This window comes from Alosa alosa, chromosome 2, assembly GCF_017589495.1.
Source record: "Alosa alosa isolate M-15738 ecotype Scorff River chromosome 2, AALO_Geno_1.1, whole genome shotgun sequence".
Classification (NCBI taxonomy): domain Eukaryota; kingdom Metazoa; phylum Chordata; class Actinopteri; order Clupeiformes; family Clupeidae; genus Alosa; species Alosa alosa.
In genome coordinates, this window is record NC_063190.1 from 25,709,775 (window position 1) to 25,735,412 (window position 25,638).

Here is a 25,638-nt window from a genome sequence, read left to right on the forward strand (position 1 = left end):
TACAAGCTAGCAGATTCAGATAAAGTAAGCCTGTCGATTCTATGCCAATTATATATCCTGTTTGTTGTATCGTTATGTTGTAATTTCTAAATACTACTGCAACCAAAAAAAAAATAAACCAACTTGAAAAAAATAAAAACCTGTTCAATATCAGACACCTATTGCAAACTCCTCAACACAAGACTACTTAAGCAACTCATCTCTCCATTTTGACCTTTGGAAAGAGGGGGGGGGGGGGGCGGTAGAAAGGCCCGTGAGCCAGGCTGCAGGGTCGGTTTGGTTGTTTTCACTAGTGTTGCCATGGATTTTGACTTGCACCATTTATCAATTCAAGGCCAATCTTTGGTTTCTCTGGACTCCTTTAGGTTCTCACGCAGAGAGGGATACCAAAAAAGTGGGATCTCGCACAATTTTTAGCAATTGTTTTAGGGGAAATTAGGGGACAGAATGAAAGACTTGACGAAAGACAGAGTACACGCAAGGAGGAAAGGACAGATGGATGATAATGATAGAAAGGAAGAAAAACAATGCAAAGTGTCCCTGGCTTTTTGACTGCTCTCTTTGGTTGGGGTCTGGTCTTTGTAGCTCTGCTTAACAAAGAGAGAGAGGGGGAGAGACTGGCAAATAGACAGAGACTAAATCCCCAGAAGGGAGCTACTTCAGCAAAGTGTTAGTCTCCACACTGCCTCCCTCTCCCAAACACACACACACACACAAACACACACCGTTCTCTCCGGTGTGCTGTCGGTCTCCTCTCGGTCACTGTAACTTGTCCTTTTCTCTGCTCTCGGTTTGGGTCTTTGCTTAGATTGAGACTTGCATCACATATGGAGGGGACTGGGTAGTATAGTTGCGCTTCAGGGTTTAAAATGAAAGAAAACAAAAAAAAAAGTCTTATGAAATAAACATGGACAAACTGTTCCCTCATGTCAAGAAGAAGTATATATATATATATATATATATATATATATATATATATATGGTATGGTATACCTGGTATATGTACACCTGGTATTTATATATAAATATATGAGTGGGTCTCTAAGTATCCCAATATCACTGCATGGCTAAACTGTACATTCCCCAAAAAGCATCACCCTGCTCCTCTCTTCACTTGAGCTTCTCCAAATCCAGCAGGGTTTAAAACAAGACAGAAAAGAGGAAACAAAATTAAAAAAAAAAAAAACATTTTTTTTTAAAAAAAAAATCATGGGGAAACTGACAAAGCAGTGTTTTGGGAAATCAAAGTGCCTTTGCCGATGTCCTTTCCCTTGGCGGTGGTGGTAGCGTGTGAGGGGGACAGAGAGAGGAGTAAGAGACCGACTGGGGCTCTACACGTTACTCATAACATTAGCAGCTAGGTTTGAGGTATTAGTTTTTGCATGTCAAAAATGGAGGTCAAAGCGCACCCCAAAAACACCTGCTGGGGGGGGGGGGGAATAAATCACACAGAGAACAAAATCAGCGCGGCCTTTCAATGAGCGAATGTTCAGGTCGTTTGATCTTCTAGAGAATCTAGAGAATCTGTAAAATCTGAAGTCAGAAATCTAAATTTTCGTCTATTTTTTTTTCTTTTCTTTGCTTTCCTTTTCTACAGAAACCAAAAGTGATTGCGCTTTGGTTTAAATCTGAGGATCTAACGTCATATCTCCACTCAAAGGTAAAGAACTAAGTGCACCTTTCACACAGCCATGATGGTGCAGAGACACTGCGAATCTAAATGGATTTTTCACACATAGTGGGTCGAGCCAATTGGTTAAGAATATCAAACTTTAGGGAGGATTTATAATAATAATAATAATAATAATAATAACAATAATAATAATAATAATAACAACAACAACAACAACAACAATAAAATTCACAACTCAATTTGCACTAAAACCAGAAAAATAAATTCTAATGGAAAAAATAGAGAAATGAGTTGTTTTTTGTGTACATACATCTTTCTTTCAATTCTTAATAAAAATCCATTGTTTTCCTCTTTTCAAAAGGTTTGACTTTTAAAATATATATTAAAGTTACAAATTAAAATCTTTAAATTAAACTAAAGGAACCAGCAACAGAAAAGTGCATTTATTTATACAATGTTTCTGCGACTCCTTTGCCTACCCCCTTCTTTCTTTCTTTCTCTCTCTTTTTCTTTCTCTCTCTCTCTCTTCCTCTTCACCCCTCTCACACCTTTTCTCCCTCCCTCACTCTCTTCTCCTTCTAGTTCCAGCGGAAGGAGATGTGGCGTGGCCGGTCTCCGCCCTCCTTGACCAGAGGCTTGTGGAACTCTCGGCCGGCGCGTGAGTGGATGGCGGCCCAGCAGTACTCGCAGTAGTACTGGAGGCAGGTGACGTTGGCGCAGAAGAAGGGCGCAAACTTGCCTCCGCAGCGCGTGCCCTGGCACTCGTCACAGAGCTGGTCATCCAGCACGTATGGCTTCACTTCCACCTGTGGACACGTGGACACACACACACACACACACACACGCGCACACACACACACACGCGCACACACACACACGCGCACACACACACGCGCGCGTACACACACAGAGAGAGAGAGAGAGAGAGAGAGAGATAGACAGAATGTCATTCAGTTTGAAGTACACAAAACAAACACATTTTCAGACACACAGATACAATCTGAAGCCCTCAAACCAGAAGGCCTTAAATGATGTCAACCTATCAAGCATGTGGGAAAAACTATGACTCATGTTTATAGAGCTCTAATGCTTTGGACAGGTAGTAATCTCCTAAGCCAAGCGGGTAGGTCTGCCAGCTCCCGGTTCCAATATGACATTACTTAACTGGCTTGACTCAGGTCGTTCCCCGTTGGGAGACAATAACTGACTCTTTGAATGAAGGGGAAGCAAACCTTGAGAAAGGCCCTTTTGCAGTAGGTTCCCACAGAGATAAGCTGAGCACAGGTGGTCATACACACACACACAAAACAGAGGCCCTAACAAGAGGTTCTGCAAACATGAATGAAAACAAAGTTTAGTTGCTACCCGTGTGTACAATCAAACAAAGACAACTAAAAACATAATGCTTTGAAAAACTTGATATACCAGAACAATAAAGCCTTTGCTTATTTTGGTGATATTGGAATATTTGAATGTGACTTTGAATAGTGGGGTATTTGAATAGTTGAATATTTAAATGAGTGAGTATTTGAATGCAGAGCCACACAAAGCTGTTGGAGAGCCCAAGACTTTTAAAGCTCCTAAGCCTCCCATGTTCTCTAAATGTTATCTTAACCTTTCAGAGAACCAGAATTGCATGTCAAATTGGACAGGATGAATGAGCAAGCAACTGTTTGTATCAGGGAGGGATCCAGGCCACCCAAACACTGGGTGTTGCAAAGGCAACAACATTGAGACACCCACATGTATCTGCTAAGGGCTTATGCTGGGTGTGTGCAAGGTTCTCATGCATGCTTTATGTTGTCTGTGAATGATGTGTATACAGTGTGTGTTAAAGGGGGTGCACTGGGCGTGTTTGTGTGTGTTTTGTGTGAAAGGGCCCCCAGCTCACCCGTTTATCGATCTCCCCATGCTGCAGCTGCACAAAGCGAGCGCTGATAGCCGCTATGTAGCTCTGCTGATTAGAGAAGGCGACCCGCCCTGCTCCTTTGGGGTACTTCAGCTCGGGGTCAGTGTCAATTCCCGCATAGCACACGCCGCCATACAGCCTGTCCATGATCATAGCCAACTCCACTGCACAGAGAGAGAGAGAGAGACAGAGAGAGAACAATGTTTTGGTCATAATTAAGGAGACTAACATTCCAAATATACATGTTATCATTTGTGTGTGTTTTCCCCAAAATGTATATTTTCAAAATCTGGCCACAATTCCTAGAGGCAAAACAGAGAGCTCCTCCTGATAGGCCAGTATACCCATACATGTCATTGCACACAGTCTCCATTTCTACACGAGTCGGCTGGTGTCAAGTTACCTGCACGAAGAGGGCGGGGCACTCCGCCAACAAAGATGGTTTTGCGGGGATCCAGAGGCTGAGAGCCGTCCATGACGAAGTCACTGTCATTCAGGTTCCAGGGCCGGATCTGAACCTGATTCACACAAACACAAACACAGCTTCACCCACAGCAACACAAAACTAACGCCTCTGCATAGTGCATCATAAGAGGCCATTGGTATGCTGGGTGTGTAAGAATGTGTAAAGAATTAGTAGAGACACACAATGTGAAAATTCATACAAGATAGAGAACATGGAGGAAAAGTCTGTGTGTGTGTGCGCGTGTGCATACGCGCGTGTGTGTACGTATGAGAGTGTCAGAGAGTGAAAGGGAAACACAGAAAGAAAGACTCACTGGTTTGTCTTTAATGGTGGGGCTGGACACGCAGAGGTAAAGTTTTCCATCCTCTTCAATGCAGGCGTCAATCAGGGCCTGTACAGAGCTCTCATCCTGGAATAGCAGGAAGGCATAACCTGCACGCACAGAGAGAGAGAGAGAGAGAGAGAGAGAGAGAGAGAGAGAGAGAGAGAGAGAGAGAGAGAGAGAGAGAGAGAGAGAGAGAGAGAGAGAGAGAGAGAGAGAGAGAGAGAGAGAGAGAGAGAGAGAGAGAAAGAAAGAAAGAAAGAAAGAAAGAAAGAAAGAAAGAAAGAAAGAAAGAAAGAAAGAAAGAAAGAAAGAAAGAAAGAAAGAAAGAAAGAGAAAGAAGCATAAGTGAATACAATGAATGAAAATCCTTCTAGAAAGAAGTAAAATGTTGACATTTCAAGTGAAGGCCTTCTAAACACAATTGCCACCCAACTCAATGCTGTTCAAGTGGCAAAGAAGTGGACCATCAAGAGGTAATTGGCATCTTAAACTGTGAGCCCCCTCATCTTCCTCTGATGAGACACTCACCTTTGGGAGGAAAGTAGGACTTGCTCTCGGCCTTATGAGGCCAGTCCACAAAGAGGTGTCCAAAGCGACGGAAACTTGCTGTGATCTCATCTGGAAGACAGGACAGATGAAGTGAGTGGGAGAGAGAAAGAAAGAGAGAGCGAGAGAGAGAAAGAAAGAAAGAAAGAAAGAAAGAAAGGACAAAGAGTGAGGAGAGAAATGGGAGAGAATGGCAAAGAAAAAAAAAAAAAAAAAAAAAAAAAAAAAAAAAAAAAAAAAAAAAAAAAAAAAAAAAAAAAAAGTTTGATTAGCATGAGATATAAAGACAGGTGTAACAGATATGGCTGTTTAAATCAATACAGAGTGAGTGTGGATTAGGGCTGTCACTTTTGTGAAAAAATCCTGTTTGATTTTTGAGACATAAGTGTTCATTGAATCAATTGTAAAATCGATTTTTTATGTCTAAAGACGTTTCCATTTTCAACGCCAAATATAGGCCAATCCACAAACAACTAGCAGGCATTAGGACGAACGTAAAGAGGGCGCTTGTAGACACAAGCCAGCAATATTTCTGAATATTTTATAGGCCTGAAGTTTCGTGCACAATGACAAACAGGAGTGCAACATTCTCGAAAAACAATAAGCCGCGGAATGCCATTACATCAGTGACAAACATGACTGCAGGCTTCAACGTAGCTGTGTCTGTGTTTACGATTAGAAATGTCAAACAAATTTCACCTACGTAGAACTCGATTGCACAGTTTGCGTAGCCTACCGCTTTGTTCTTCTCCATAGTTTGATATACCAAAATTCCAAAGTACTTCCACATTGAACTCCTCAAGTTATTAGGCCTCAATCGTCTCTCTACATGTCACACAGGTTGATTGCATTGTCCTCCATTTTTTGGCAAAACACGAGCAGCACAGCAGCTGATTGAAACAGCTGTTTCCAGTGCGTAAAATTGTTGGGAATTTTCTTTTTAGCTTTCACACTTCGGAATTCTTTTATATTGTTATATTCTTATTTGTGAATTGTGTTACATCTATCGTTTTTATTTGTTTAAAATTAATAGTGTACATATTTGGTTAAAATCGATTCCCTATTTTAGTTTTCGAAACTTGTGGTGTTTGGTCCAATCGATTGCGCAATCGATTTTCGAACGTAAAGTGACAGCCCTAGTGTGGATGCCATGCAAGTTCACACTGGGGAAAAAACGCTAAAAAAGATAGTCATGGAGGAAAGGAGCGAACACTCCAGCACACCTGACAGTCTAAACTACATCCACTGCTGGAGATAAACAGTGCGGGGCCACATGCTGCACAGGAGGACGTGCCCTGCTTCATGCTGGCTCGGACAGGAATGGAAAACTTCCCAATCCAAAACAGATGGACTGAATGGAAGTTCCTTTAAAAAGGTCCAAAAATCCATTAAGGAGGATTCCTACCGGGCCAGGGCCAGGGCCGCTGAGGAGGACGACGACGACGACTGGGTTATAGCCAGCGTCAATTTGTTTTTTTGAATGGAGCCTCTGTGAACTTTAGTCACTGACACATCTGGGAACACCTGGACGTTGAGCCTTTAAGGGCCATAGTATGCATTTTGTGATCAGAGACAACATTTACTGTGTTGTCTGTGCGCTTGTTTGTTTTTGAGGAGAGACAGTGAGCATGTGTGTGAATAAGGGATGCATGAATGGCTGTGTATCTATGGCATCGTTGTAGATAACCAAAGAGCCATATATGAGAGGGAGACAGAGAGAAAGAGAGAGAGAGAGAGAAACAGAGAGAGAGAGAGAGAGAGAGAGAGAGAGAGAAACAGAGAGAGAGAGAAACAGAGAGAGAGAGAGAGAGAGAGAAACAGAGAGAGAGAGAGAGAGAGAAACAGAGAGAGAGAGAGAGAGAGAGAGAGAGAGAGAGAGAGAGAGAGAGAGAGAGAGAGAGAGAGAGAGAGAGAGAGAGAGAAACTGAGGAGAGCTTTGGGTTTGGTTATAAAAAGCAGTCTCACCTTCATCTATGTCCGGGGGCAGGCCGCCCACGAACACCTTGCGCGAGTAGCGCTCCACGCGCTCCCCGTTCTGGTGGGGGAAGCAGTGGGGGGAACCCAGGCCGGGCAGGCTCTGCTCCCCACGCTCATCTTCCCCAAAGCCGTCCTCCATAGGGAACAGGGACGAGTGGCCTGCGGAGCAAAACCAGAGATGGACGTCCGTCAGGTGGAGTGGGGCAGGAGAACGTGGAGCACACACACACACACACACACACACACACACACACACACACACACGCGGAACAGTTAGATGGGCATCTGATCCGAACCTACGAGAGCAAGGTCTGATTTCCATATGATTACAGCAGTTAGCAGGCACTAGAAATGCATGCCGGCCCGATCCAATTGCGTGACAATACTGTTCCATTGCCGCAACATGAGAAGTGTGTGTGTCTGTCTCAGTGTGTGTGTGTCTGTCTCTGTGTGTGTGTGTGTTCAGTCACCAGACATGGGTTACCTTTGCCCTTCATTAGATATTCATAGCAAGAACACAACACCGGCCGATGTCCCACACACGCATACAAATGCACAGAAACACCAAATCACATACACACACGACAGACTGATTAATATCACCCCACAGCTGCATGCACAGTTCCTTTTCAGATGATTTCCACCAAAATCACATCATGCAGGCTGCCTCAGAGGGCAGAACATTCAGTCATTCTTATTTGTTCAGTAGTAATCAAAAGAGAAATGGTTGTGAAGCTCAAGTTTCAAAGGTTTTAAAATTATTTCCTTTACCTCGTCTCCTCCCATAATTCCTTGCTGCTTGTAAAATAAGACAGATGACCCATGAGTGGACAAACATGAATGTACAAAAATCCCCCCAATGTCCCATAAAACCTTCAGGTCATTATCTGAGCAGGCAACATCAAGCTATTGCCCCCTTTAGAGATAATCTGTCAAATCCTGCAGAAAACATGCGCTGAACAATAATCTTCAATAATCTTCAATTTAATCCAAACTTTTATTTAATCCCATCTCTTTTGAGGCCTAATAGCAATTCAATTTGGAGTAAATTCTGCTGGCTCTAAGATTGGAATTGACTGAAGGGCTATTGTCTACTCGAAGAATCGGTTGAAGTGAAATATCAGAACAAATATCTGTCATCCCATAAAATCTCTGAGCTCACTCACAAAATGGGGCACTGCTAAACTGTTCATCAATAAACAGGCTCAAACAAATATCTAAGAGCCCACTCACAAAATGGGGCACTGCTAAACTGTTCATCAATACACAGGCTCAATCAAATATCTTCAATTTAGAGAGATGCGCTGTGAATCTCACTGTGAATCCATTTTGTATTGAGGATTTTGTATTGACCAATGCAATTGCAACATTCATTTGTTTGACCAAAAACAACAGCGAGCCCTTCAAATAACACACAGGTCAGGAATGTGGGAGGAAAGACCTGCAGGTGGAAAATCCAGAATTCTACATTAAATAAAGCATCTCTATCAGTTTTAGTTAACTACAATCTGCTATCCTGCATCCCTAAAACACTGATGAACACAGAAACTGCTAAAAGAGATTTAAAGAGCCCCCCATTAAATTGAACACAATAATACACTGGGTGGCTTATCCCAATATAGGCCTCACTTGCAAAGACCAAGCTCCTCTTAAACACACTTAGGTCAACACCCCGCAAACCACCCTGACACGCACCATGACCTAAGTGACGCCCAGTCTGCCCCCGCCCCCCCGGCTACGTCCAGAGCTCCACTCTGTCATTTAATGGAGACTGCGGAGGAGTCTCAGGGTGCTTATTACGCCTCCTCTGGCCAAGATGCAAATACTGCACAGGCATACTGTGGCTGTGTCACTCAGAGAGAGAGAGAAAGAGAAAGAGAGAAAAAAAAGAGAAAGAGAGAATCAGACAGAAAACAATGAAGAACACAGGGAAGCAGACGTACTGCACACCACCCAGGCCTGTTCCCTGTGTGCAAACAAAGTACTAATCTCGCTGACTAAGTCAACATATACAACCTGCCTCTCTCCATCCATCCATCCAACCTCCATCCCTCCCTCCCTCCCTCCATCCATGCCTCTTTCTATGCATCCATCCTTTTTTGTACGGAGTTGAGCCGTCGGCACTGAATGGTAATAAAATCTATTTACGTACCATTTATGGGCAAAGGACTGTCTCCAGCAGGGTGTGTGAATCCAAGCCGGCCTTAAGGAAAGGAGAGAATAAATCATTACCAGCTTTACCAACATGAAATATAGCATATGGATGTGTGTGTGTGGGCCTGTGTGTGTGTGTGTGTGTGTGTGTTCCAACACCTGTGTACAAAAACACCATTAACAGACTCTAAGCTAACTCCACTCAACCAGGCCAAAGTCGGAGGCCTGGGTCCGGTAGAGTGCTGCTTCACCTCCCCTCCCCCACCGCCACTGCGCCATGCTGTGGCCCTGCAGCAGAAGGGGGTTGGAGGGGGACACACAGAGGGGAGAAATAAGCCCATAGTAAAGCCATTGTGGCTAGGGCAAATAGCACAGGGTTACTGTAACCCTCTCCCTCTCGCTCTCTTCCACTCCTTTCCCAGTTCCAATCAGAGGGCAGACCAGCGGACTGGCCAAAGCTGTACCCGTGCCAACACACCATGGAGAACACACAGAGACCTTTTCAGGCAGAGGAACAATGCTGGACAGCACTCAAAGCAAACTTTTATGGAACCGATATTTTATTTTTCCTTTTGCTTGCTCTTTAAGAGGATGCAGAGATCTGCTGTTGCACATCTTGTTCTTAGTGCTGTTGCCTGTATTTGCGTACTGCAGTAAGCTACCAATGAGAAAAGCAATAACTGACGGAAGACAGCAAATCAGCAGAAACATAGGGGACCTCAGGCGATCAGACAATGCAATTATGAGATTCCATATGACCTAAAGGGAATAAACTGTAGGATCCATCATTTATACTCATGTGTTAAGTTTTAATGACTTCTCACTCTGTGTGCATACTTGATCTATGAGCATAATGCAGTGGTATCATAAGCATGGAGCAATGTCATGTTATTAAAGTTTTAGCCTAAACGACCAGGTGGACAAAAAGAAACTAAAACAGGGACTAAGTTCCTGCAGCACAACACATTATAAGGGAGGAGACAAATCACTGAAAAGTGTTTGTAACAAAGATGGCCGATCTGTTTATGGATAAGCTGCCATGCATTACAAAGAGCCGATCAGACTATTTGACATTTTGCCTTACCTCAGCATTTCATGTATTTCCACATAGCATTTATGCCTAGTGATTATTGAAAGGTTTAAGCAATTGACGTGCAATTTAAACCATGATATCAGCAATGTTGTTTTAGGGACTTTTTGTCCATTCTATTCATGAGTCTTCCTATTCATTTACACAGCCTAATCCTGTTTGCCCAAAATAGATGCCTGCTGGAGTCATTGCCAAGATGGCTGCCGAGCGACAAGGCTTGCCTATAAGGACTTTGGTAGAGCCGCCTGCATTCCAATGGCAACCCTATGAACCAGGCAGGCCTATATTATGTTCAGGTGCTTCTTCAAAGGCAACGCCTGGCTCTGATCTTACATTTTTTATTTTTTTCAATCAAAGCAGGAGGTGGACATTGCAAGTGAACTCTGCTGCGCTCCGTAATTTTCATCTGGTAAACCTCTGTGTGCAGCTGGTGTCTGGTCGCAACATGGCAGCCTATAAAAATGTTGCATGAGAATTATATTGACTAAATAAATGTCAGGCTGCTCTTCAGAAAATTGAAGTGGAGCGGGCTGAAATGTTTTGACAAGCGCACTCCCTGTTTGAGCTGCTCCACTGCATTGGGCTCCAGTTCCATTGGGCCTGCAGTTTATCTGGTGAGTAACTTGCAGAACTGCTGCTTGTTTGCTCTGGATATGGAGATCAGATGGAAGGGGGCGAGTTTCCCTCCTACAAACACAAGCACACCCTGTCAAAATGAAACCTCATCTGCTTTTCAAAACAGCACCTTTGAAAATGGCACAATAGAGGCAGTGAATTGGTCCCTTTAGATGATTCTACAAATGTCGCATGCAAATAGGAGACAGGCTTTATGATCTTTGGTGGAATCCCTCTCTGCCAAGCATCTCCCAGTCTTTGGCCCAATTTGGCCTGAAAACCACACCAGAGAGGCTAAGCACTTCATCCATCTTCATTATCAACCTCATCGCTATGAAACTATGCCACCAACCCTGCAGCGTGGCAAACTGCACAAAATGTAGAGGGGGATAGAAAGGGGAAGAGTAAAGTGGAGGGTGGGGGGACTACCACTGCCCCTCACACCGAGCAGAGGAGCTCGTCTCTGGGCCTGCCATGGCGAGACAGGGCCCTGTGGAAGCTCCAGCCTGGAGCTATGCCTCAGCTGCACGGCTGACTTTTGTAGGTGAGGGTAGCTGGAGCTGCTCTAGTCTACCCATGAAGCCTCTTAGCTGCTGGCCTACCACGCTCCAAACCCAGGAACAGAACACACGAGGGACAGCGGCGGCACTCTCCAGGAACGTTTAAAACAGGTGACCAGAGGCAAGAGCCAGGAAGGGAAACAGAGAGGATGGGGTGGGGACACATAAAGCAGAAGTAGACACAAAAAGAGCAAAAGACAATATCAGAACCTAAAATACTGTAAAGGAGACAGAACCAGAAGCAATATCTCCTGGTTTGTGTGTGTGTGTGTGTGTGTGTGTGAAATCAAAACAAAATGGAAGTCACAAAGTGACATCTGATATGAGACCTTGCCAGTGCCAGTGGTCAGGGAGAGCAGTGGAGAAAGGACGAAGCAATGCTCTATGCAGACACAACATCTTTATCTGAAGCTGTTATACCCAACAAATCAGTGATGTTTCAACCTAAAAAGACCTCAAAACATCACTCACGGGTGTTAATCATGCATAAACCTATTCATTATAAGAGTATTCACACTTCACAGAGTTACCTCCCTCTTGTCCTCTCAGCCTAAGGCTACATTATGGTGGTTTTGGTTGCTGTTGTTTTTCCATTGTGTATTGAATACATAATGCTCCCTCTCTGCAGGGCAGTGCAGTGCAGTGTCCAGTGCGGCCCTCTCATGCCAATCGGCCCTCACCTTTAAGGGTGTCCTGTTCAGCCCTCATGATGTCGATGAGGGAGCTCTCCAGCGAATGCATGTTGAAGCCATCAAATGAACGAGTGCGCTCCTGTGTGAGTGAGAGGGATGGATGACAAGAGGGGGGAGAGAGAGAGAGAGAGAGAGAGAGAGAGAGAGAGAGAGAGAGAGAGAGAGAGAGAGAGAGAGAGAGAGAGAGAGAGAGAGAGAGAGAGAGAGAAGGTGAAGGACAGGAATTGATTAATATAGGGGTCTCTTGTCAAGTACAACAGTGGTCCTTCAAAACACAAGGGTTACATCTGTAGTCTAAAAACCCTTCAGAATGTAAAGTGTACTAACAGTGTGAGAGTGTGACAGTTTTAATCCAAGTGCTATGGTGATAAAACCAACTTAAAATTATGAACTCAAACTAATTCTCAAAATAGCCGTCCCTGTCGTCTAAACCTTTAGGGAACATTACTCGAAACTTGAAAAATACATACTTTACATTAACGTTCTAATTATATTTAATGAAATTTGCACTGCAGGGCTGAAGTTCAGAACAGGCAAATGATTGACGTGTACTTTAAACTCCACAGGCGAACAGAAACAGCTGACGCTAGTAACTAAAAGCTGAAAGCCCTCAACTCTGGCTTTAAGCTCCAGTTCAACGTGGCAGTCTGATAACACATTTATCACACAACACTGGACTTTTTTCACACACACACACACACACACACACACACGAGGGCTGCCATTAAACAAGAAAAGCCTGACGTCATGTGGACGCAACACAATGTGTTGTTGACGCCACACGAATAGAAAGTCACTTGACATTTTCCCTTGACGCTTTTCGTTGCCAGTTTAACCTGCCTGGGCAGAAGCGACACACCATCACAGCCAGCACACAATGTCAGAGAACATCCAACTCAGCGTGACTGTAGGGGCCACGATCCCTACAGATCATTCATGGTCACTTTAAGCCTTCCATTCACACCCTACCCCTTCAACACTAAAACACCAGCGAAATAGGAGAGCTCAGGTGTGGAGAGGAGATCTCAACGTACAACCCATAGACTAGTCATAAGATAGCCTAGGTCTATATAGCCTACTTGTAGAATGACGGCCCACGTATGCCTAAAAACCATTGCCCAAATCTTTTTGTGAAATGCTCACCTAATGGTTTGAATATTTCAGTGGGCTACATTCACACTGCATTTCACCATCACCATGTCCTCCTTCGCAATCACAGCGTACAGCATTAGGAACCAGTGGGAGACGGAACCGGGGTGATTCTGTCGGCTTGGAGCAGTTGCTATGAAACGGTACAGATCTCGCCAGGCTAATGCAACACAATTCCCACTGCAAGATTAAAGCTGCACACCATTAGTACACGCTGCACCAGGCTCCTCACTCCACAACAGGAGCTGGTGCGTGACGCTATACTAACGGCGCAGCAGAGAGCTGGCAGCTTACTAGAGTTAAAACCTTTAACGGTCTCTGGAGTTCCTACTATTATCCACAATAGGGCAATGTGATAAGACCTTAAATAAATATCACAATTAATTCACAGATATATCTTGGTGATGATAAATCCACAATAATGTATCTTGTTTTGTCAAATTTTAAATGATCACTTTCTGTAATACTTCTAGGACAAAACAATCTGTTCATGACATCTGACATAATACTTGTTATTATAAGGCCTATGTATACAACTTGACATAATCAACAGCCTGACATGAATGACATCTGGTTAACTTAGAAGGCTAGATAAGGCCTGAACATTTTCAATGAACTGCCCAGGCCCTATGGCACACTAACAGAAAATTACAGTATGGATCACAAACAAAGCTTTAACCATAACAAACATGTTGTATTAATGTCTTTGTCCGGAAAAATATAACTGTCATAATCATTCCTTTCCCACATATGGCTGAGATCAAATGTTTACACCAAATTCTTTGAATGAGCACATCACTGTTGTATTCCCCAGCCAACAATAGCAACACATGACAATGCAACACATGCCGAGCTTCACCCAACGCGTGCCAGCCTCCGCGGCCTCTCCATGGGCGTAGCTCCCGTTGCTAGGCGACTGACTGGATTGGCAGACATGGCGATTAACCATCTGATCGGCCTTCCCCACCGTCACAGACCGGCATGTGCATGGATCTCTTCATCCCCCTACGGCTTAAGGCGGCAGCAATGTACAGTGTGCCGTACGAGTGCTTAAAAACGGCACAGACCACAGACCAAATCATCTCCACTACAAGTGGAGGTCAATCTGCCCCACTCCCATCACTCGCATATGCTCACACATTCTATTTTTACCCCTCGCTCGCTCTCACTCTCCTCATATCACCCCTTTATTCCTATTCCTCCTCCTCTAACACACTCTCTCACTCTCACATATTCTACAGCTCACTCTACCCTGTGCTGCTGCTGCCCTGCTGCCCTGCTGCCCTGCTGCCCTGCTGCCCCCCGCCTGCCATAGAATAAGAACAGGGAAATATATATATCAGTGCTGTGCCACTTTAGATAAAAGCCTTTGCTGAAATGAATGAATGCAAATCTAATTATGTTAACTGTGTAGCCATGAAACCGAATTACTTGGGAGGAAAAAAACAATTGACTAAAATGGTTAAAGCCAGTTGAGTTGTTAAGAGGGACCAACAAATAGCCTGACACTACAGACACATTTGTAGGTTGTAAATGCCAAGCTGAGATATTGGTCCAAAGCATTTCATCAGGTTTGCAGGCAACTGCAAAAGCAAATCATTTCTTACCTTTTTATAATTTTATAAAAGGTGAATTTACTCCACAGGTGAAACTACATATCAAGCCCATGGGGACGGACAGGAAGTTCTCAAAAGGGCGACTCCCGATACAGGATCGTCCAGACATCTATTTTTACATTTCTGTTCTTTGCAAGGTGAGGCTATAATTAGTAGCTGCTTAACCGGCAACTCCAGATGAAGCCAGACCTCTGTCCACCAAGCAAGTTTTTTCCCTCCCCTTTCTTGGTTGAGATGACCTTGTAGTTTGCAATAACACAGCCCAACTCAGCTGCCTTAAACTGGTGGATTATTTAAGACTTTTATTTATTTATTTGACAGTGCATTTTCTGAGAAAGACCCGTGCTGAAGGGCTGTGACGAGGGTGATGTAGAGCAGCACGTGAAGGGTGTTTCAAACAACATTAATCTGAAATGTCACCGCTAAACTAATGAAAAAGGGTGAGCGTGGGGGTGGTGGGCTTAATATCTGATGTTGCAACTTGTGTGTGTGTGTGTGTGTGTGTCTCTGACATTATTGCCGGTGAAGGTATTTCAAAGCCTTTCCACATCAAAATCACTCCCTGCCCTGCTGCTAAGCCTATGAACACACAGGCGAGTAGGAGGTTGAAGAGGTGTGGGGGTGGGAGTCCTTTCACGACATTCACAGATCGCCTTCACTAATACAGTCATTTAGCCCCATGAAACAGCCCACGGGTCACCGCTGCTTATCTGCTGTTCATTATCATCTAAGCAGCCCCGGCGCCTGGCCCGCATTACTTAGCCCTTTCATTGTTTGCGTTTTAACCTCTATTGTCATATTGTTACATGCCCTCCCGTGTGTCAGAGCGAGCTGCGGGAGGTTGCCGAGAGACAGTGGGGCAGACAGCGAGGCTTGTAAAGGCCGACAGCGTCAGTTTGACCCTCGCCGATTCCAGGCTATTTATGCACGGCTAATTGCGGAGCTTCTAACCACAGCTAATGGCTTGAGTCAGTCACGATTCCTGTTGCAGTGACATCATGACAGACTGGCAAGGCTAGTTGGCTTGAGTAGGCCAAATCATCAAGGCTGATAGTTTATTTGTGGGTGCTTTCTATCTTAGCCAGGGCTTTTGGAGGTCAAGCTCCTCTGGGAATGATCAAGACACCTGCCAAGAGCTGTGACTCAGATGCTTCCAAGGAAGAAACCGACTGGACTTCAAACTCATCTCTCAAGACTGGCCTGGACTCATCACAATTGACTGAACAAGTTCAATAACCATCAGGATAAAAAAACATCCTTGAATCAACAGGATGAGGGTAAAATAAATTGGAGGGTGGCTCTGCTTGCTTTGAGAATTTACCTTTATGGCTTTATGGCAGCATAAAATGTGATTACTTGGCGTTTCCACTTGGTAAGTATTTAATGGCTCACTAAAACAATGCTGTTTAGTAAGACAGTAGCCGGAGGCTAGCCTAGAAATCTAGACGCGCCCCTAGCGGCAGCAAATTACATTTTTGCTGCCAGGGCTAGTCTAGCAACCCGTTGGCTTGTGAGCTCCAGAAATCGAAACTTAATCAGGCCTTTGAAATCGTGTATAGAGTCGTTTGGTGGGCTTAACATAATGATTGATGGCAGAGTTGCAACGGTTTGGCTTGAATTCCCTGCTACCTGAAAACAAATATCCTATTGCGTCCAGAGGGAATTTGAAAGACAACTGATTATCCCGCCCCTAGGACTGAGCACTGCGAACGGTGAGTGCCCAGACCCTACATTTTAATGTGGGTTTGGCTCGCCAGGCTAGCCGGAGGCAGTTTTTAGCCCTAACTGCCGTCACATTTAGCTAAATGCGTGACCTACCAAGCGTGTTCCTCTCGCATGTTTAACACCCCTTTCGATAAAGTCCATGGTGGAAAGTCCTAGTGAACCCAAGCTTGAAAGACTGGCCAATTTAGCCACTTTTAACACGCTTATATATGCAAAATTATGCGTTCTCTCCAAGTGCATACTTATTCTTTCAAACATGCCACGCGAGCGCTAAACAGAGCCGCATGATTTGTTGGCTGTGAAGGAAGCGAAGAACTACAGAAGCACAGGCAGTTCAGGGTGACAAATGGATGATTGGTATGGATAGGTCTCGGTTCTGGCTGGGGCCAAGGATCTATTGCAAACCTGCTGTGTTAGCATTGTGCTCACTGTGCATTTGCTTGCCAGGTATGAGGAAGAGAGCCCATCATACTTATAGCACCAAGACCATTACAAGCAAACATGATGCCTTTGAGCTTCACCTAGTCTTCTGGTGGCTTCGGCCATTATTATTTTTCAAATTTGTTACCGGGACAGTACCACTGAGAACTGGCTGATCTAGTCTTTACAGTCATACCCAGCAAGGAACCAGGGGGGAATACAAGAGCTATTTGCCACCAAAAAAAACAAAAACAGTCCCAGCCTAGAGAACACTGCAAGCAGTCACAGAGGCACACTCTATGCATGTGCACGTGTGCACACACACACACTGAAGGCCCTGCTAACATGAACATGTTCTGTCAAACAACTCTCGAAATCTGCAATAAACAGAACAAGGGTGGAGACAGGATGGCAATGAGTTGACCCTTCAAGCCCCAGCAAAGAGAGGAAACGCCGAAGCGTCCACCAAAACACGTTTGCACGGGACTTGCATCAGACCATAAATGGCTGACGTTTTTGTATTCTAGTGCCCTGCACGCACCTCCAGAGGTGGCCGAGGGAAAACTGATGGGAAACAGGCTCTTGGGCGGATGCCCCCGCTGGGCCTTGCTCCCACACGCGCACACTCACACACACTCAGTCAGGGAGAGCTTTAGCCGCTTGCGCCCTGCTAAGAGGATGCCCAGGCTTTAGAGTGAAAGACCTGGGACGCCTGTCCGTACTCTCCCAATTCAGTTTGTGTGGTGGGTGTAATGTTTGTGTTGATCAAATCTCACTTGACAGCTTCAGAGCTTTTGAACTACATGGAAAGATGACCAGTTTTGCCTTGTTCGGAGATATTTCCTCAGGGAAAAAAAGACGGCAAGAAAGCAAAATTGTTTAGGCGGCCGTTAGGTTGCCCGCAAAGCTTGCCAGAATAAAGCCTACCTATGGGATATACCCAGAGGAACAAACTCCAGCAGATTTCTCTAGTCCAGTGCAGAGCAAAAAGCAAGAAAGATGATGCAGCTCAACACAATACAACACTTTGTTTAACAAGGTGCAGCATGCAACCATGGCAAAAACAAGACATACTGTGTGTTTAGGCTATGTGTGTGGCTGTGTTTGTGTGTGTGGCTGTGTGTGGCTGTGCGTATGGATTTACAGGTCTCTTTAAAAGCTAGAGTAGGCCTACTAGCCCTTTTGGTGGAGACGCTTAACCATGGCATGTAATGGTGACCCTGGGTACATGTAGGCAGCACAATAGCTGCTTTTCTCATGCTAAATACATAAACAGAGACAGGAGAGGAGAGGCAGCAAGCCTGGAGAGAGAAGAGCCTTTAATATCTGCTTCGGTCCTAATCAAGGGCTTACTCAGCCTCGACGCTCAATCACAAGACCATTCCACCAGCTCTAAATTCTACCCTGTTTGTTATATAGGCTCTCTTAAATGAGGCTCTGTGCTGGCAGCTCAGTGTGTGTGTGTGTGTGTATGAAAGAAAATGAATGTGTAGGTTGTGTGCGTCATACTTGTGTATGCCCGAGTGCGCACGTGAGCGAGTAGGCCATCTTGCCAACAGACTTAATCAGAGACAGCAGTTTTTTTCACACATAAGTTCAGATATTCTTGGTCGTGACTCCACTCTGGTCTCGGGAAAGCTCCAGTAGCACCACCATTCTTTGCTCACATTATATCCAACAAGACACACAAGCTACTGCAACCAGCTGGCCTGTACACTACTGTGGGCCTAATCTTCACTGACATTCAGCTACTCACACCAAATGCCAATTGTGTGTTCACAACAAGATGAATTAAAGTCAGATGCCTTCCTATGTGCCCACTTACCAGGAACATACGTCCTGGAAACTGCCTGGAATCACCATCATTATTACTAAAAGAAAAATAGGACCAATGCCTAAAACAGAAAGGTCAAACTACAGCCATATTGAGCCTCACCTGTTGTTAACCATTAGGCCATGTTTGCTTTGACAGAATGGAACAACTGACCTCTAGTTACAGCTGGTCTCCTTATCATACGTAAAGCCAAGCTAGGTCTTCAGAAAAAATCACTCACTGTCCCCCACATTAAATAAATAAAAACATTGCTGTTCAGAAAAACCCAGTGACAGCTTTCCAAATGAGAAGCAGCTTTAGATGGTTACTTCAGGCTACCCAAGATCATCACACAAACAGCCTGATTAAATTGGAAACAGCAGGACTGGCTTTTCTTTTTGAAAAATGTTTGTTCTACCAAGACCTTGTAGCAGATCATAACACACACAGTCAAAACACTAATTCAGCCAACAGACTTGACACTGCTGTGAATAACAAATTTCCACTTATCCCATGACGTGATCTACCTTGTACACCCCATACACAACACTTCAACTGTGTTCACTCAATCTTACATAAAAAGCAGCAGCAGCAGCAGCGACAGAAGCCAGAATAAGAAACAGCAATGCGGGCAAGTGCTAAAAAGCCAGCCCTATGCAAAACAAACGGCAGCCTCAGTTGGATGCACGTGATGCGCCAGGCTAGATCACACAAGGCAGAAGCTCGCTATACCATACAGAACAAGCTAATGATGTAGGTGCCCGGCAGGAAGCTGTGTGAACATCAGATCCTCTGGCAGCGCTCGCTCACGTTTTTTCCTCAACCGGGGTTCCATGAACAGCCCAACCCCCTCCCCCGCACTGCTGTCACGCTCGCCATGCGTGATCAATAAAATAAGCACACGGGCATTTTGCCTCTCCAGACAATACCGCCAGCTTAATGAATAGGAAGATGTGACAGACGCAATACCGCATCATCCTTAACCACCCACTTGCGAAATTATGAATGAAACAAAAAAAATAAAAAAATTAGGCCAGCTATATGGCTCCAGCGAATGTATTCCCCCAATTTTTTCCTTCCCAGAAATGCTTATCCATCTCTCTCCCTCTCACTGCCCATCTCTCTCTACCTCTCTCTCTTCCCCGTGGAACACACTGTAAAAGCATCTGGGGCCTGCCGTAAGATGGGGCACTTGATTCTTTCTTACATTTTTATGAGTGCGAAAGCTCCGTTAGTGGGGCCAATGGTGTTCCCAGCGTTACCACCCCCACCCTCCTCTTGTGCTCCCTGCTTGCAGTACACATGATTTCATCATCATCACACCACAGCCAGACAGGCACTGACAAGCAAATTAGATTTAGCAAAATCAACATTGCAGTCGACGTGTGTCAACCGAAATAACATGCTGTTCCCTGTAGTACATACTCCTACTTGGGCAAAGACAAGGAGGGTGTAAGAGTGAAGAGAAGGATGGGAGGGCAGGCTTAAGGCCTCTCACCTGAAAGGGGAAGATGTTCTCACTCCGGCTTACGCTCTCGTCGATCCAGGACTTTGGATTGAAGCCAGGGCTGGCGCGGGAGTACTTCTGCGAGGGCACGACGTGGTTGTTGGGAAACGTCTTCTTCAGAGGTGAGATGGAGTTGAGGGGAGGCATACCGCCGTTCAGGCCCCTGCGGTAGTCCCGGCTCTGGGAGCCCCCCCAGCCCCCGTAACCCCCGCCGGGACTCCAGGACGTGGAGGAGGGCGAGGGTGAGGGGCTCTGGTAGCTGCCCCATGGAGACGGGGGCTTGCTCAGGTTGTTAGACAGATGCGGCAGCTGGCTGAAGGCGGCCGCCGCGCTCCGGTGGGGGAAGGGCGGCGGCGGGTGCGGACTGGCCGGGGAGCGGCGGTGCTGCTGGGGGTGCGCCTGGCTATGCGGGTGCTGGAAGTGGGGGTGCGGGGGGTGGTGCTGCGAGATGGGGCCGATCTGGGGCGAGAAGTTGCCCCCGAAGCCCGGGCTCACGTGGTGTGAGAAGTTCTGGAACAGCAGCGGCCCACTGTTGGCTGAGGCAGCCGGGTTGAAGAAGCTGATGTCCTCGTTGATGATGGTGGAAGCTGGGGTCTGGGGAATAGCAGCAGACCAGTTGTTGAAGCTGGTCAGGGAGGAGGAGGAAGAACTGGACTGGGCAGCCGTGCCCAGTCCTGGGGCCTCTTGGTAGTCAAAGGCCGTCAGCACAGGAGATTCGAGACGCAGCTTCTCCTTGCCATTGCTAACGTCCGAGGGGCTACCTTCACCCTTGCCCTCCTCAGATCGAGCCTTGTCCATTTCTGATATGATCCCGCTTTCTTGAGGGGCTGGGGACAACTGCGACTGCTGCTGTTGCTGTTTCTCTTGTGTTTCTTGAATTTCCTGTTGCTGCACTTTGGTCTTCTCAGATCCAAGAATTTCATCTTGCATGCTGCTGTGGGCATTGGTGGCGGGGAACAGCCAGGGGGACCCACTACTGTTGCCATTCCCTGCAGTGTTACTGCTCGTGAAGGTGGCAGGGCTTGGAGAGGTGTTTTGGTGGTGATGAGGAGGCTGGAGATGTGGGTGTATTCTTACTGGGAAAGCAGACTTGTTACCAGTGTTGTTTTGCACTAGGACTCCAAACCCGTAATCCCCCATTTATCTGGTGCAGTTCTCTTATCCCCCACGCAATATTCGATCCCGTCGCCTTTAGGTCCTAGACTGGAGAAAAAAACAATGTCATTTGATGTTCATTTCAGCGTCTCAATCAAACCACATTATCTGTAACTTATCTAAATAGCTGTGGCTATAGCAATGATGTGGCGACTTCTGTCATAATGGAATAGGTTTGCAGACCCTTTAAGCGTGAACATAATTAGTTACGTGTAGTCAGAAACAAAGACAGTTGGTTCGTCTTCACAACTGGTAGCTGACTCGATTACATTCTGACTCGTTCGTTAGCTCTCTAATTATAGCCTCGTGACGTTCCCACAGAATACGCCTGGCTAGTTCTAGCTGGCAAAGCTAATATAGGCAACCCCCGGCAACCATATCCGACAGTGGCGACTGACCGGCTACCTACCTACCCAGCAGACCCTGATTTTGGTAACCTTTTATAAAGCAATACAACCATGCACGTCCCTCCCACACTCTATGGTTTTAGCGATCAAACCCAAAGCAGAATAATGCGACATCCTCCCTTCAAAAAATGCCTTCCTTTTTTTCGGCAAAGGCTTGCTAGCTGGCTAGTTAGCAAGCTAACATTAGCTAGCTAACGTTAACATTACCATGTAACGTCAGCTAGTCACCCTTTAAATGCAGAAAGACGACGACGTTTAGTCAGTCTTTTCATTATTCGAGCGAACTACATATAGGTTTTTTCATATATTTCCACAACAATTCATAAAATGCAGTCAAAGAGATGGCTTATGTTAACGTTACATATTAAAAGAGGATACAGTGACCAGGAAAAAATAAAATCACTTTTCACCTTTTAAGGGCTAACGTTACCCTTGATCCAAGCGTTGGTTGACGATATCTGTTCCAGCTTGACCACACTTATATACGACGAGGCCGATATGGATGATATGCTTTTATGGTTTTAGTAGCTAGCGACCTAGCTGTGTAAGATGAGTTAGCTGTAATGTTAATAGAATTTGTAACGTTAGCTTCCCAGCGTTTTCTCTCTCCTGACGTGTCCTGCCTTCTCAATGACACAGCCCTCTTTCACTGGCAGTCGCTAATCATAAATTTGATCAGAAGAACATTAGCTACGTCATTTAATTCAATAAAAAAATAAAACTAGACAAGAAACTAGTTCCTTGGAGTAGGCTTATCCGATGGTTTCATCGTTTTAGTATAACACTGCAGCTTCTTTTCTTTTTACCAGCTGACAGAGCTGTGTTCCTTCGCCTCTGCCGTCCTTCTCTTCACAGAAATCTACCGTATCGAAATGACAGGGAGAGCAGTCTCGAGATACTTCCGGTTACAGTCCTGCCTCCTTTACGTAAACCCTCCCTCGAATGGTTGAAAAAGTTAACCCGTCCCATGCCAGTTGGTGTTGTGGCGTTTGATTGGTCTGTACATGGGCAGCCTACCTCATTTTTTGCTCATTTAGATGCAAACGCCCTCTAAGGTCATCCTAACACCACCCCCTTTTTGCAGATATATCCGCCTGATGAGGTCTGATGCTCAGGATAAGAGAATTGGCCTGAATATTTCGTGTAGCCTACTGGGGCTATAATCAAATGCATCAACATTCACTAGCAGGTAGACCACGAAAGGACATATCGAGTGTGATCATTTTAAGCACTGTTACAGCTAAAAGCATAGCAGGTAGCTTATTAGATGGAAATTGTTCTTTTTTTCATTGCATAATCTTATTCTTAGGCTACTGTCACCACCATTTTTTTTTGGTGTTTAACAGTTTGTGTCATGAAAGGCCAGCTGATTCTACTGGTCCATAAGGACATTTCTTGATTCAAAGGTTGTAGGCTATATTTCATGCCTTGATGTCACTGATGTAGCCTAGCTTCTGTGTCTCTTCTTGAGCATTAGAATTAAGGCTGGAAAAAAACAAAATGAACTAATAAAAAAAAGGGTCATCTGGCTGATAAGTGGCACCTGCTTGCTCTTCTCTGTCCATGTAGAGTGAGTGCAAGGAATCAATCTCATTAGCCTGATGGCTGCAAATTGGGGAGTCAGAAAGGGGATGGGTGGGCAAGGGTGGGGGCAGGGGTTGGGGGTTGTTTTAGGGAACAGCTGGGCACACAGACACTGATATCATTAATCCAACCAGCAGCAGCTAATCTTACACTCTAATAGAGGTTCAATGCTGTTGCTATCACATCCTCTAAAACAATCATCATCAGTGGCTAATGTGATAGTGTATCTGAAAATCTGTCTGTCAGCCAGTGGTCATGGCTGTATACTGTTGCACATTTTACAGAATGATCAGAATTATTTTACAGAAGTTTGTGATGAAACAGGTATATGCATGCATGTGTGTGTGTGTGTGTGTTAGAGATGTACACAACAATAAACAACTCAATTACATTAATATCGTATTATTAGAATTATATATGACATTATTAGGCCACCCAATTTCTGTACTGAAGTAACACTACATTATTAGAACAGTCACTTTCCAAATTATACTGTATGCTATTTCTTAAAAGCGCCACATTTACCCATTAATTCACAGCCTAGAAGACATGTTAGAGCAATTCATTGCAATCAATTGCTTGCATGTTGCCAATTAATGTTTTCATTGACTGTTCTTCAACCTCAGTTGTCCAATTTACTTTCCACGTCAGCAAACATGGCCATAGGAATAATGTGATCATTGACCTTGAGGTATGGGAGAAAGTCAACGGTAATACACTGACGAAGGCCATCAGGCCGAAACGTTTGTCAATTAACCCCTGTGCTAAAATGGATTAAAAGCAAGAAAAGAGTTTTGGAGTGCGACCATTTGTTATTTTTTATGAGTTCCCTGGATTACGCACCCACAAAGAAACAAGAGAAGAATCGGGAGAGCGCGGTGTTGGCCAAGAAAAGAAAGTCAACGGGAAACATGATATATCCTTTCTCTTCTTCTTTTCTTATTCTTTCTATCTCTCAGAGACCTAAAATATGTGTGCACATTGACACACACATGCACACGCACACATTGGCTACACACAGATGTACATGGACACACACACACTTTGTGAATATGCTGGATTTTTTAGAGAATGCATGTATTTGTGGGGCATTTGCCCTTGCAGTTCCCATTCTTTCCTCACAGCATAGAGTTGGAAAGACTATGAATAAAACATTGAATCCATTAAAAAATTAATCAGCCCCTCCTAAGGCATAATTATGGTGCCATTTCTCCTAGAGAGTGAAGAAATAGTATGTAACAAAGCCACATTGTGTTGAGTAACACAGTCCTGTTGTGTGCCATGAAATATTTAAGCTTTACACTCAGTGAGACAAAGCACCCAAGGTTGATGCATGCAACGAGGCCTGTCTCTGTTAGCAACCACCACACTGATACTGTCAGCATAAATGCACTGGCAGAACAGCAAAGATGGCGGATCTCAGCAGTCACACACACACACACACACACACCAAAAAGGCGCATTGAAAAATGCCGACCATGAAATCTAAATGACCAAAATCCTCCTTCACCAGCACCGGAACAGATTGCTCCATTTTCTTTTCTTTTCTTCTTGTTTTTGATTTGGTATATTATGGCCGACGGCCATTATTTACCACTCATCTTGTGTTATCTAGTGTTATATTTTTTTAAAGGGGTGTGTAATTCAGGCCTGACTGCTGTGATTCCTTCCTCAGCAGGCCGTGGGGTTTTACACCTTGTTCTCCCTGTGTTTGCTCTGGTTCTTCCCTGGGGATGAAATACTAATTAAGCCAAAGTCACCCAGGCCGAGGGCCCATCGCACAGTTTATAGAGAGGAATGCAGATCGGGACGTTGAAGAGGCGTCCGTGCTTTCATTAGTCCTTTGGGTACTGTAAGGAATAAATTATAGAGGAGCATCTGGTTGTGTGTGTGTGTGGTGGGGTGGGTGGAAAAGGGTGTGAATGTGTGTGTGTGTGTGTGTGTGTGTGTGTGTGTGTGTGTGTGTGTGTGTGTGTGTGTGTGTGTGTGTGTGTGTGAATGGTGGGTAGTGGGCAGGCAGGGATGTTAATGAAGCTTGTTGCAGTTCTGGATATCAATGATCCTTTGCTAAGGTGGACCCTAAACCGCAAAAGATATAAGCGACCATGATTACCCCTCTCTGTCTATGTTTCAGCCCTCTCCCTCCCTCTGTCTCTCCTTTGTAGAGCTGACTGGGCTGAAAGCGGCTGGTGCTGGAGAGCAGACTGCTGAATCAGGGGGACCTGCACCCTCCCGGAGCCCAGCAGACATGCGCTGAATGTGGCCTCATCAATAATGTAAAGCCCCTCACAACAA

General features: G+C 45.0%; 1 protein-coding gene across 5 annotated transcripts; it reads right to left on the reverse strand.

The window, feature by feature from the left end:
• Positions 1-215: 215 nt before the first annotated feature.
• cpeb4b (cytoplasmic polyadenylation element binding protein 4b) lies at positions 216-22,629 on the reverse strand. Of its 5 annotated transcripts, XM_048230317.1 has the most exons (12): positions 22,170-22,629; positions 20,189-21,400; positions 11,956-12,046; positions 9,009-9,059; positions 7,628-7,651; positions 6,845-7,015; positions 4,862-4,951; positions 4,322-4,440; positions 3,946-4,060; positions 3,525-3,706; positions 2,182-2,439; positions 216-855 (listed from the first exon to the last, which is right to left on the reverse strand). In XM_048230317.1, exons 2-11 carry the CDS (start codon positions 21,335-21,337, stop codon positions 2,212-2,214), a joined length of 2,220 nt encoding a protein of 739 aa, XP_048086274.1. In that variant the 5' UTR covers positions 21,338-21,400; positions 22,170-22,629; the 3' UTR covers positions 216-855; positions 2,182-2,211. The 5 variants fall into 5 exon arrangements, with proteins under 5 accessions (XP_048086274.1, XP_048086284.1, XP_048086264.1 ...); XM_048230327.1 differs by having other exon boundaries at positions 216-2,439; positions 20,189-21,395; XM_048230307.1 differs by having other exon boundaries at positions 216-2,439.
• Between the last annotated feature and the right edge of the window lie 3,009 nt (positions 22,630-25,638).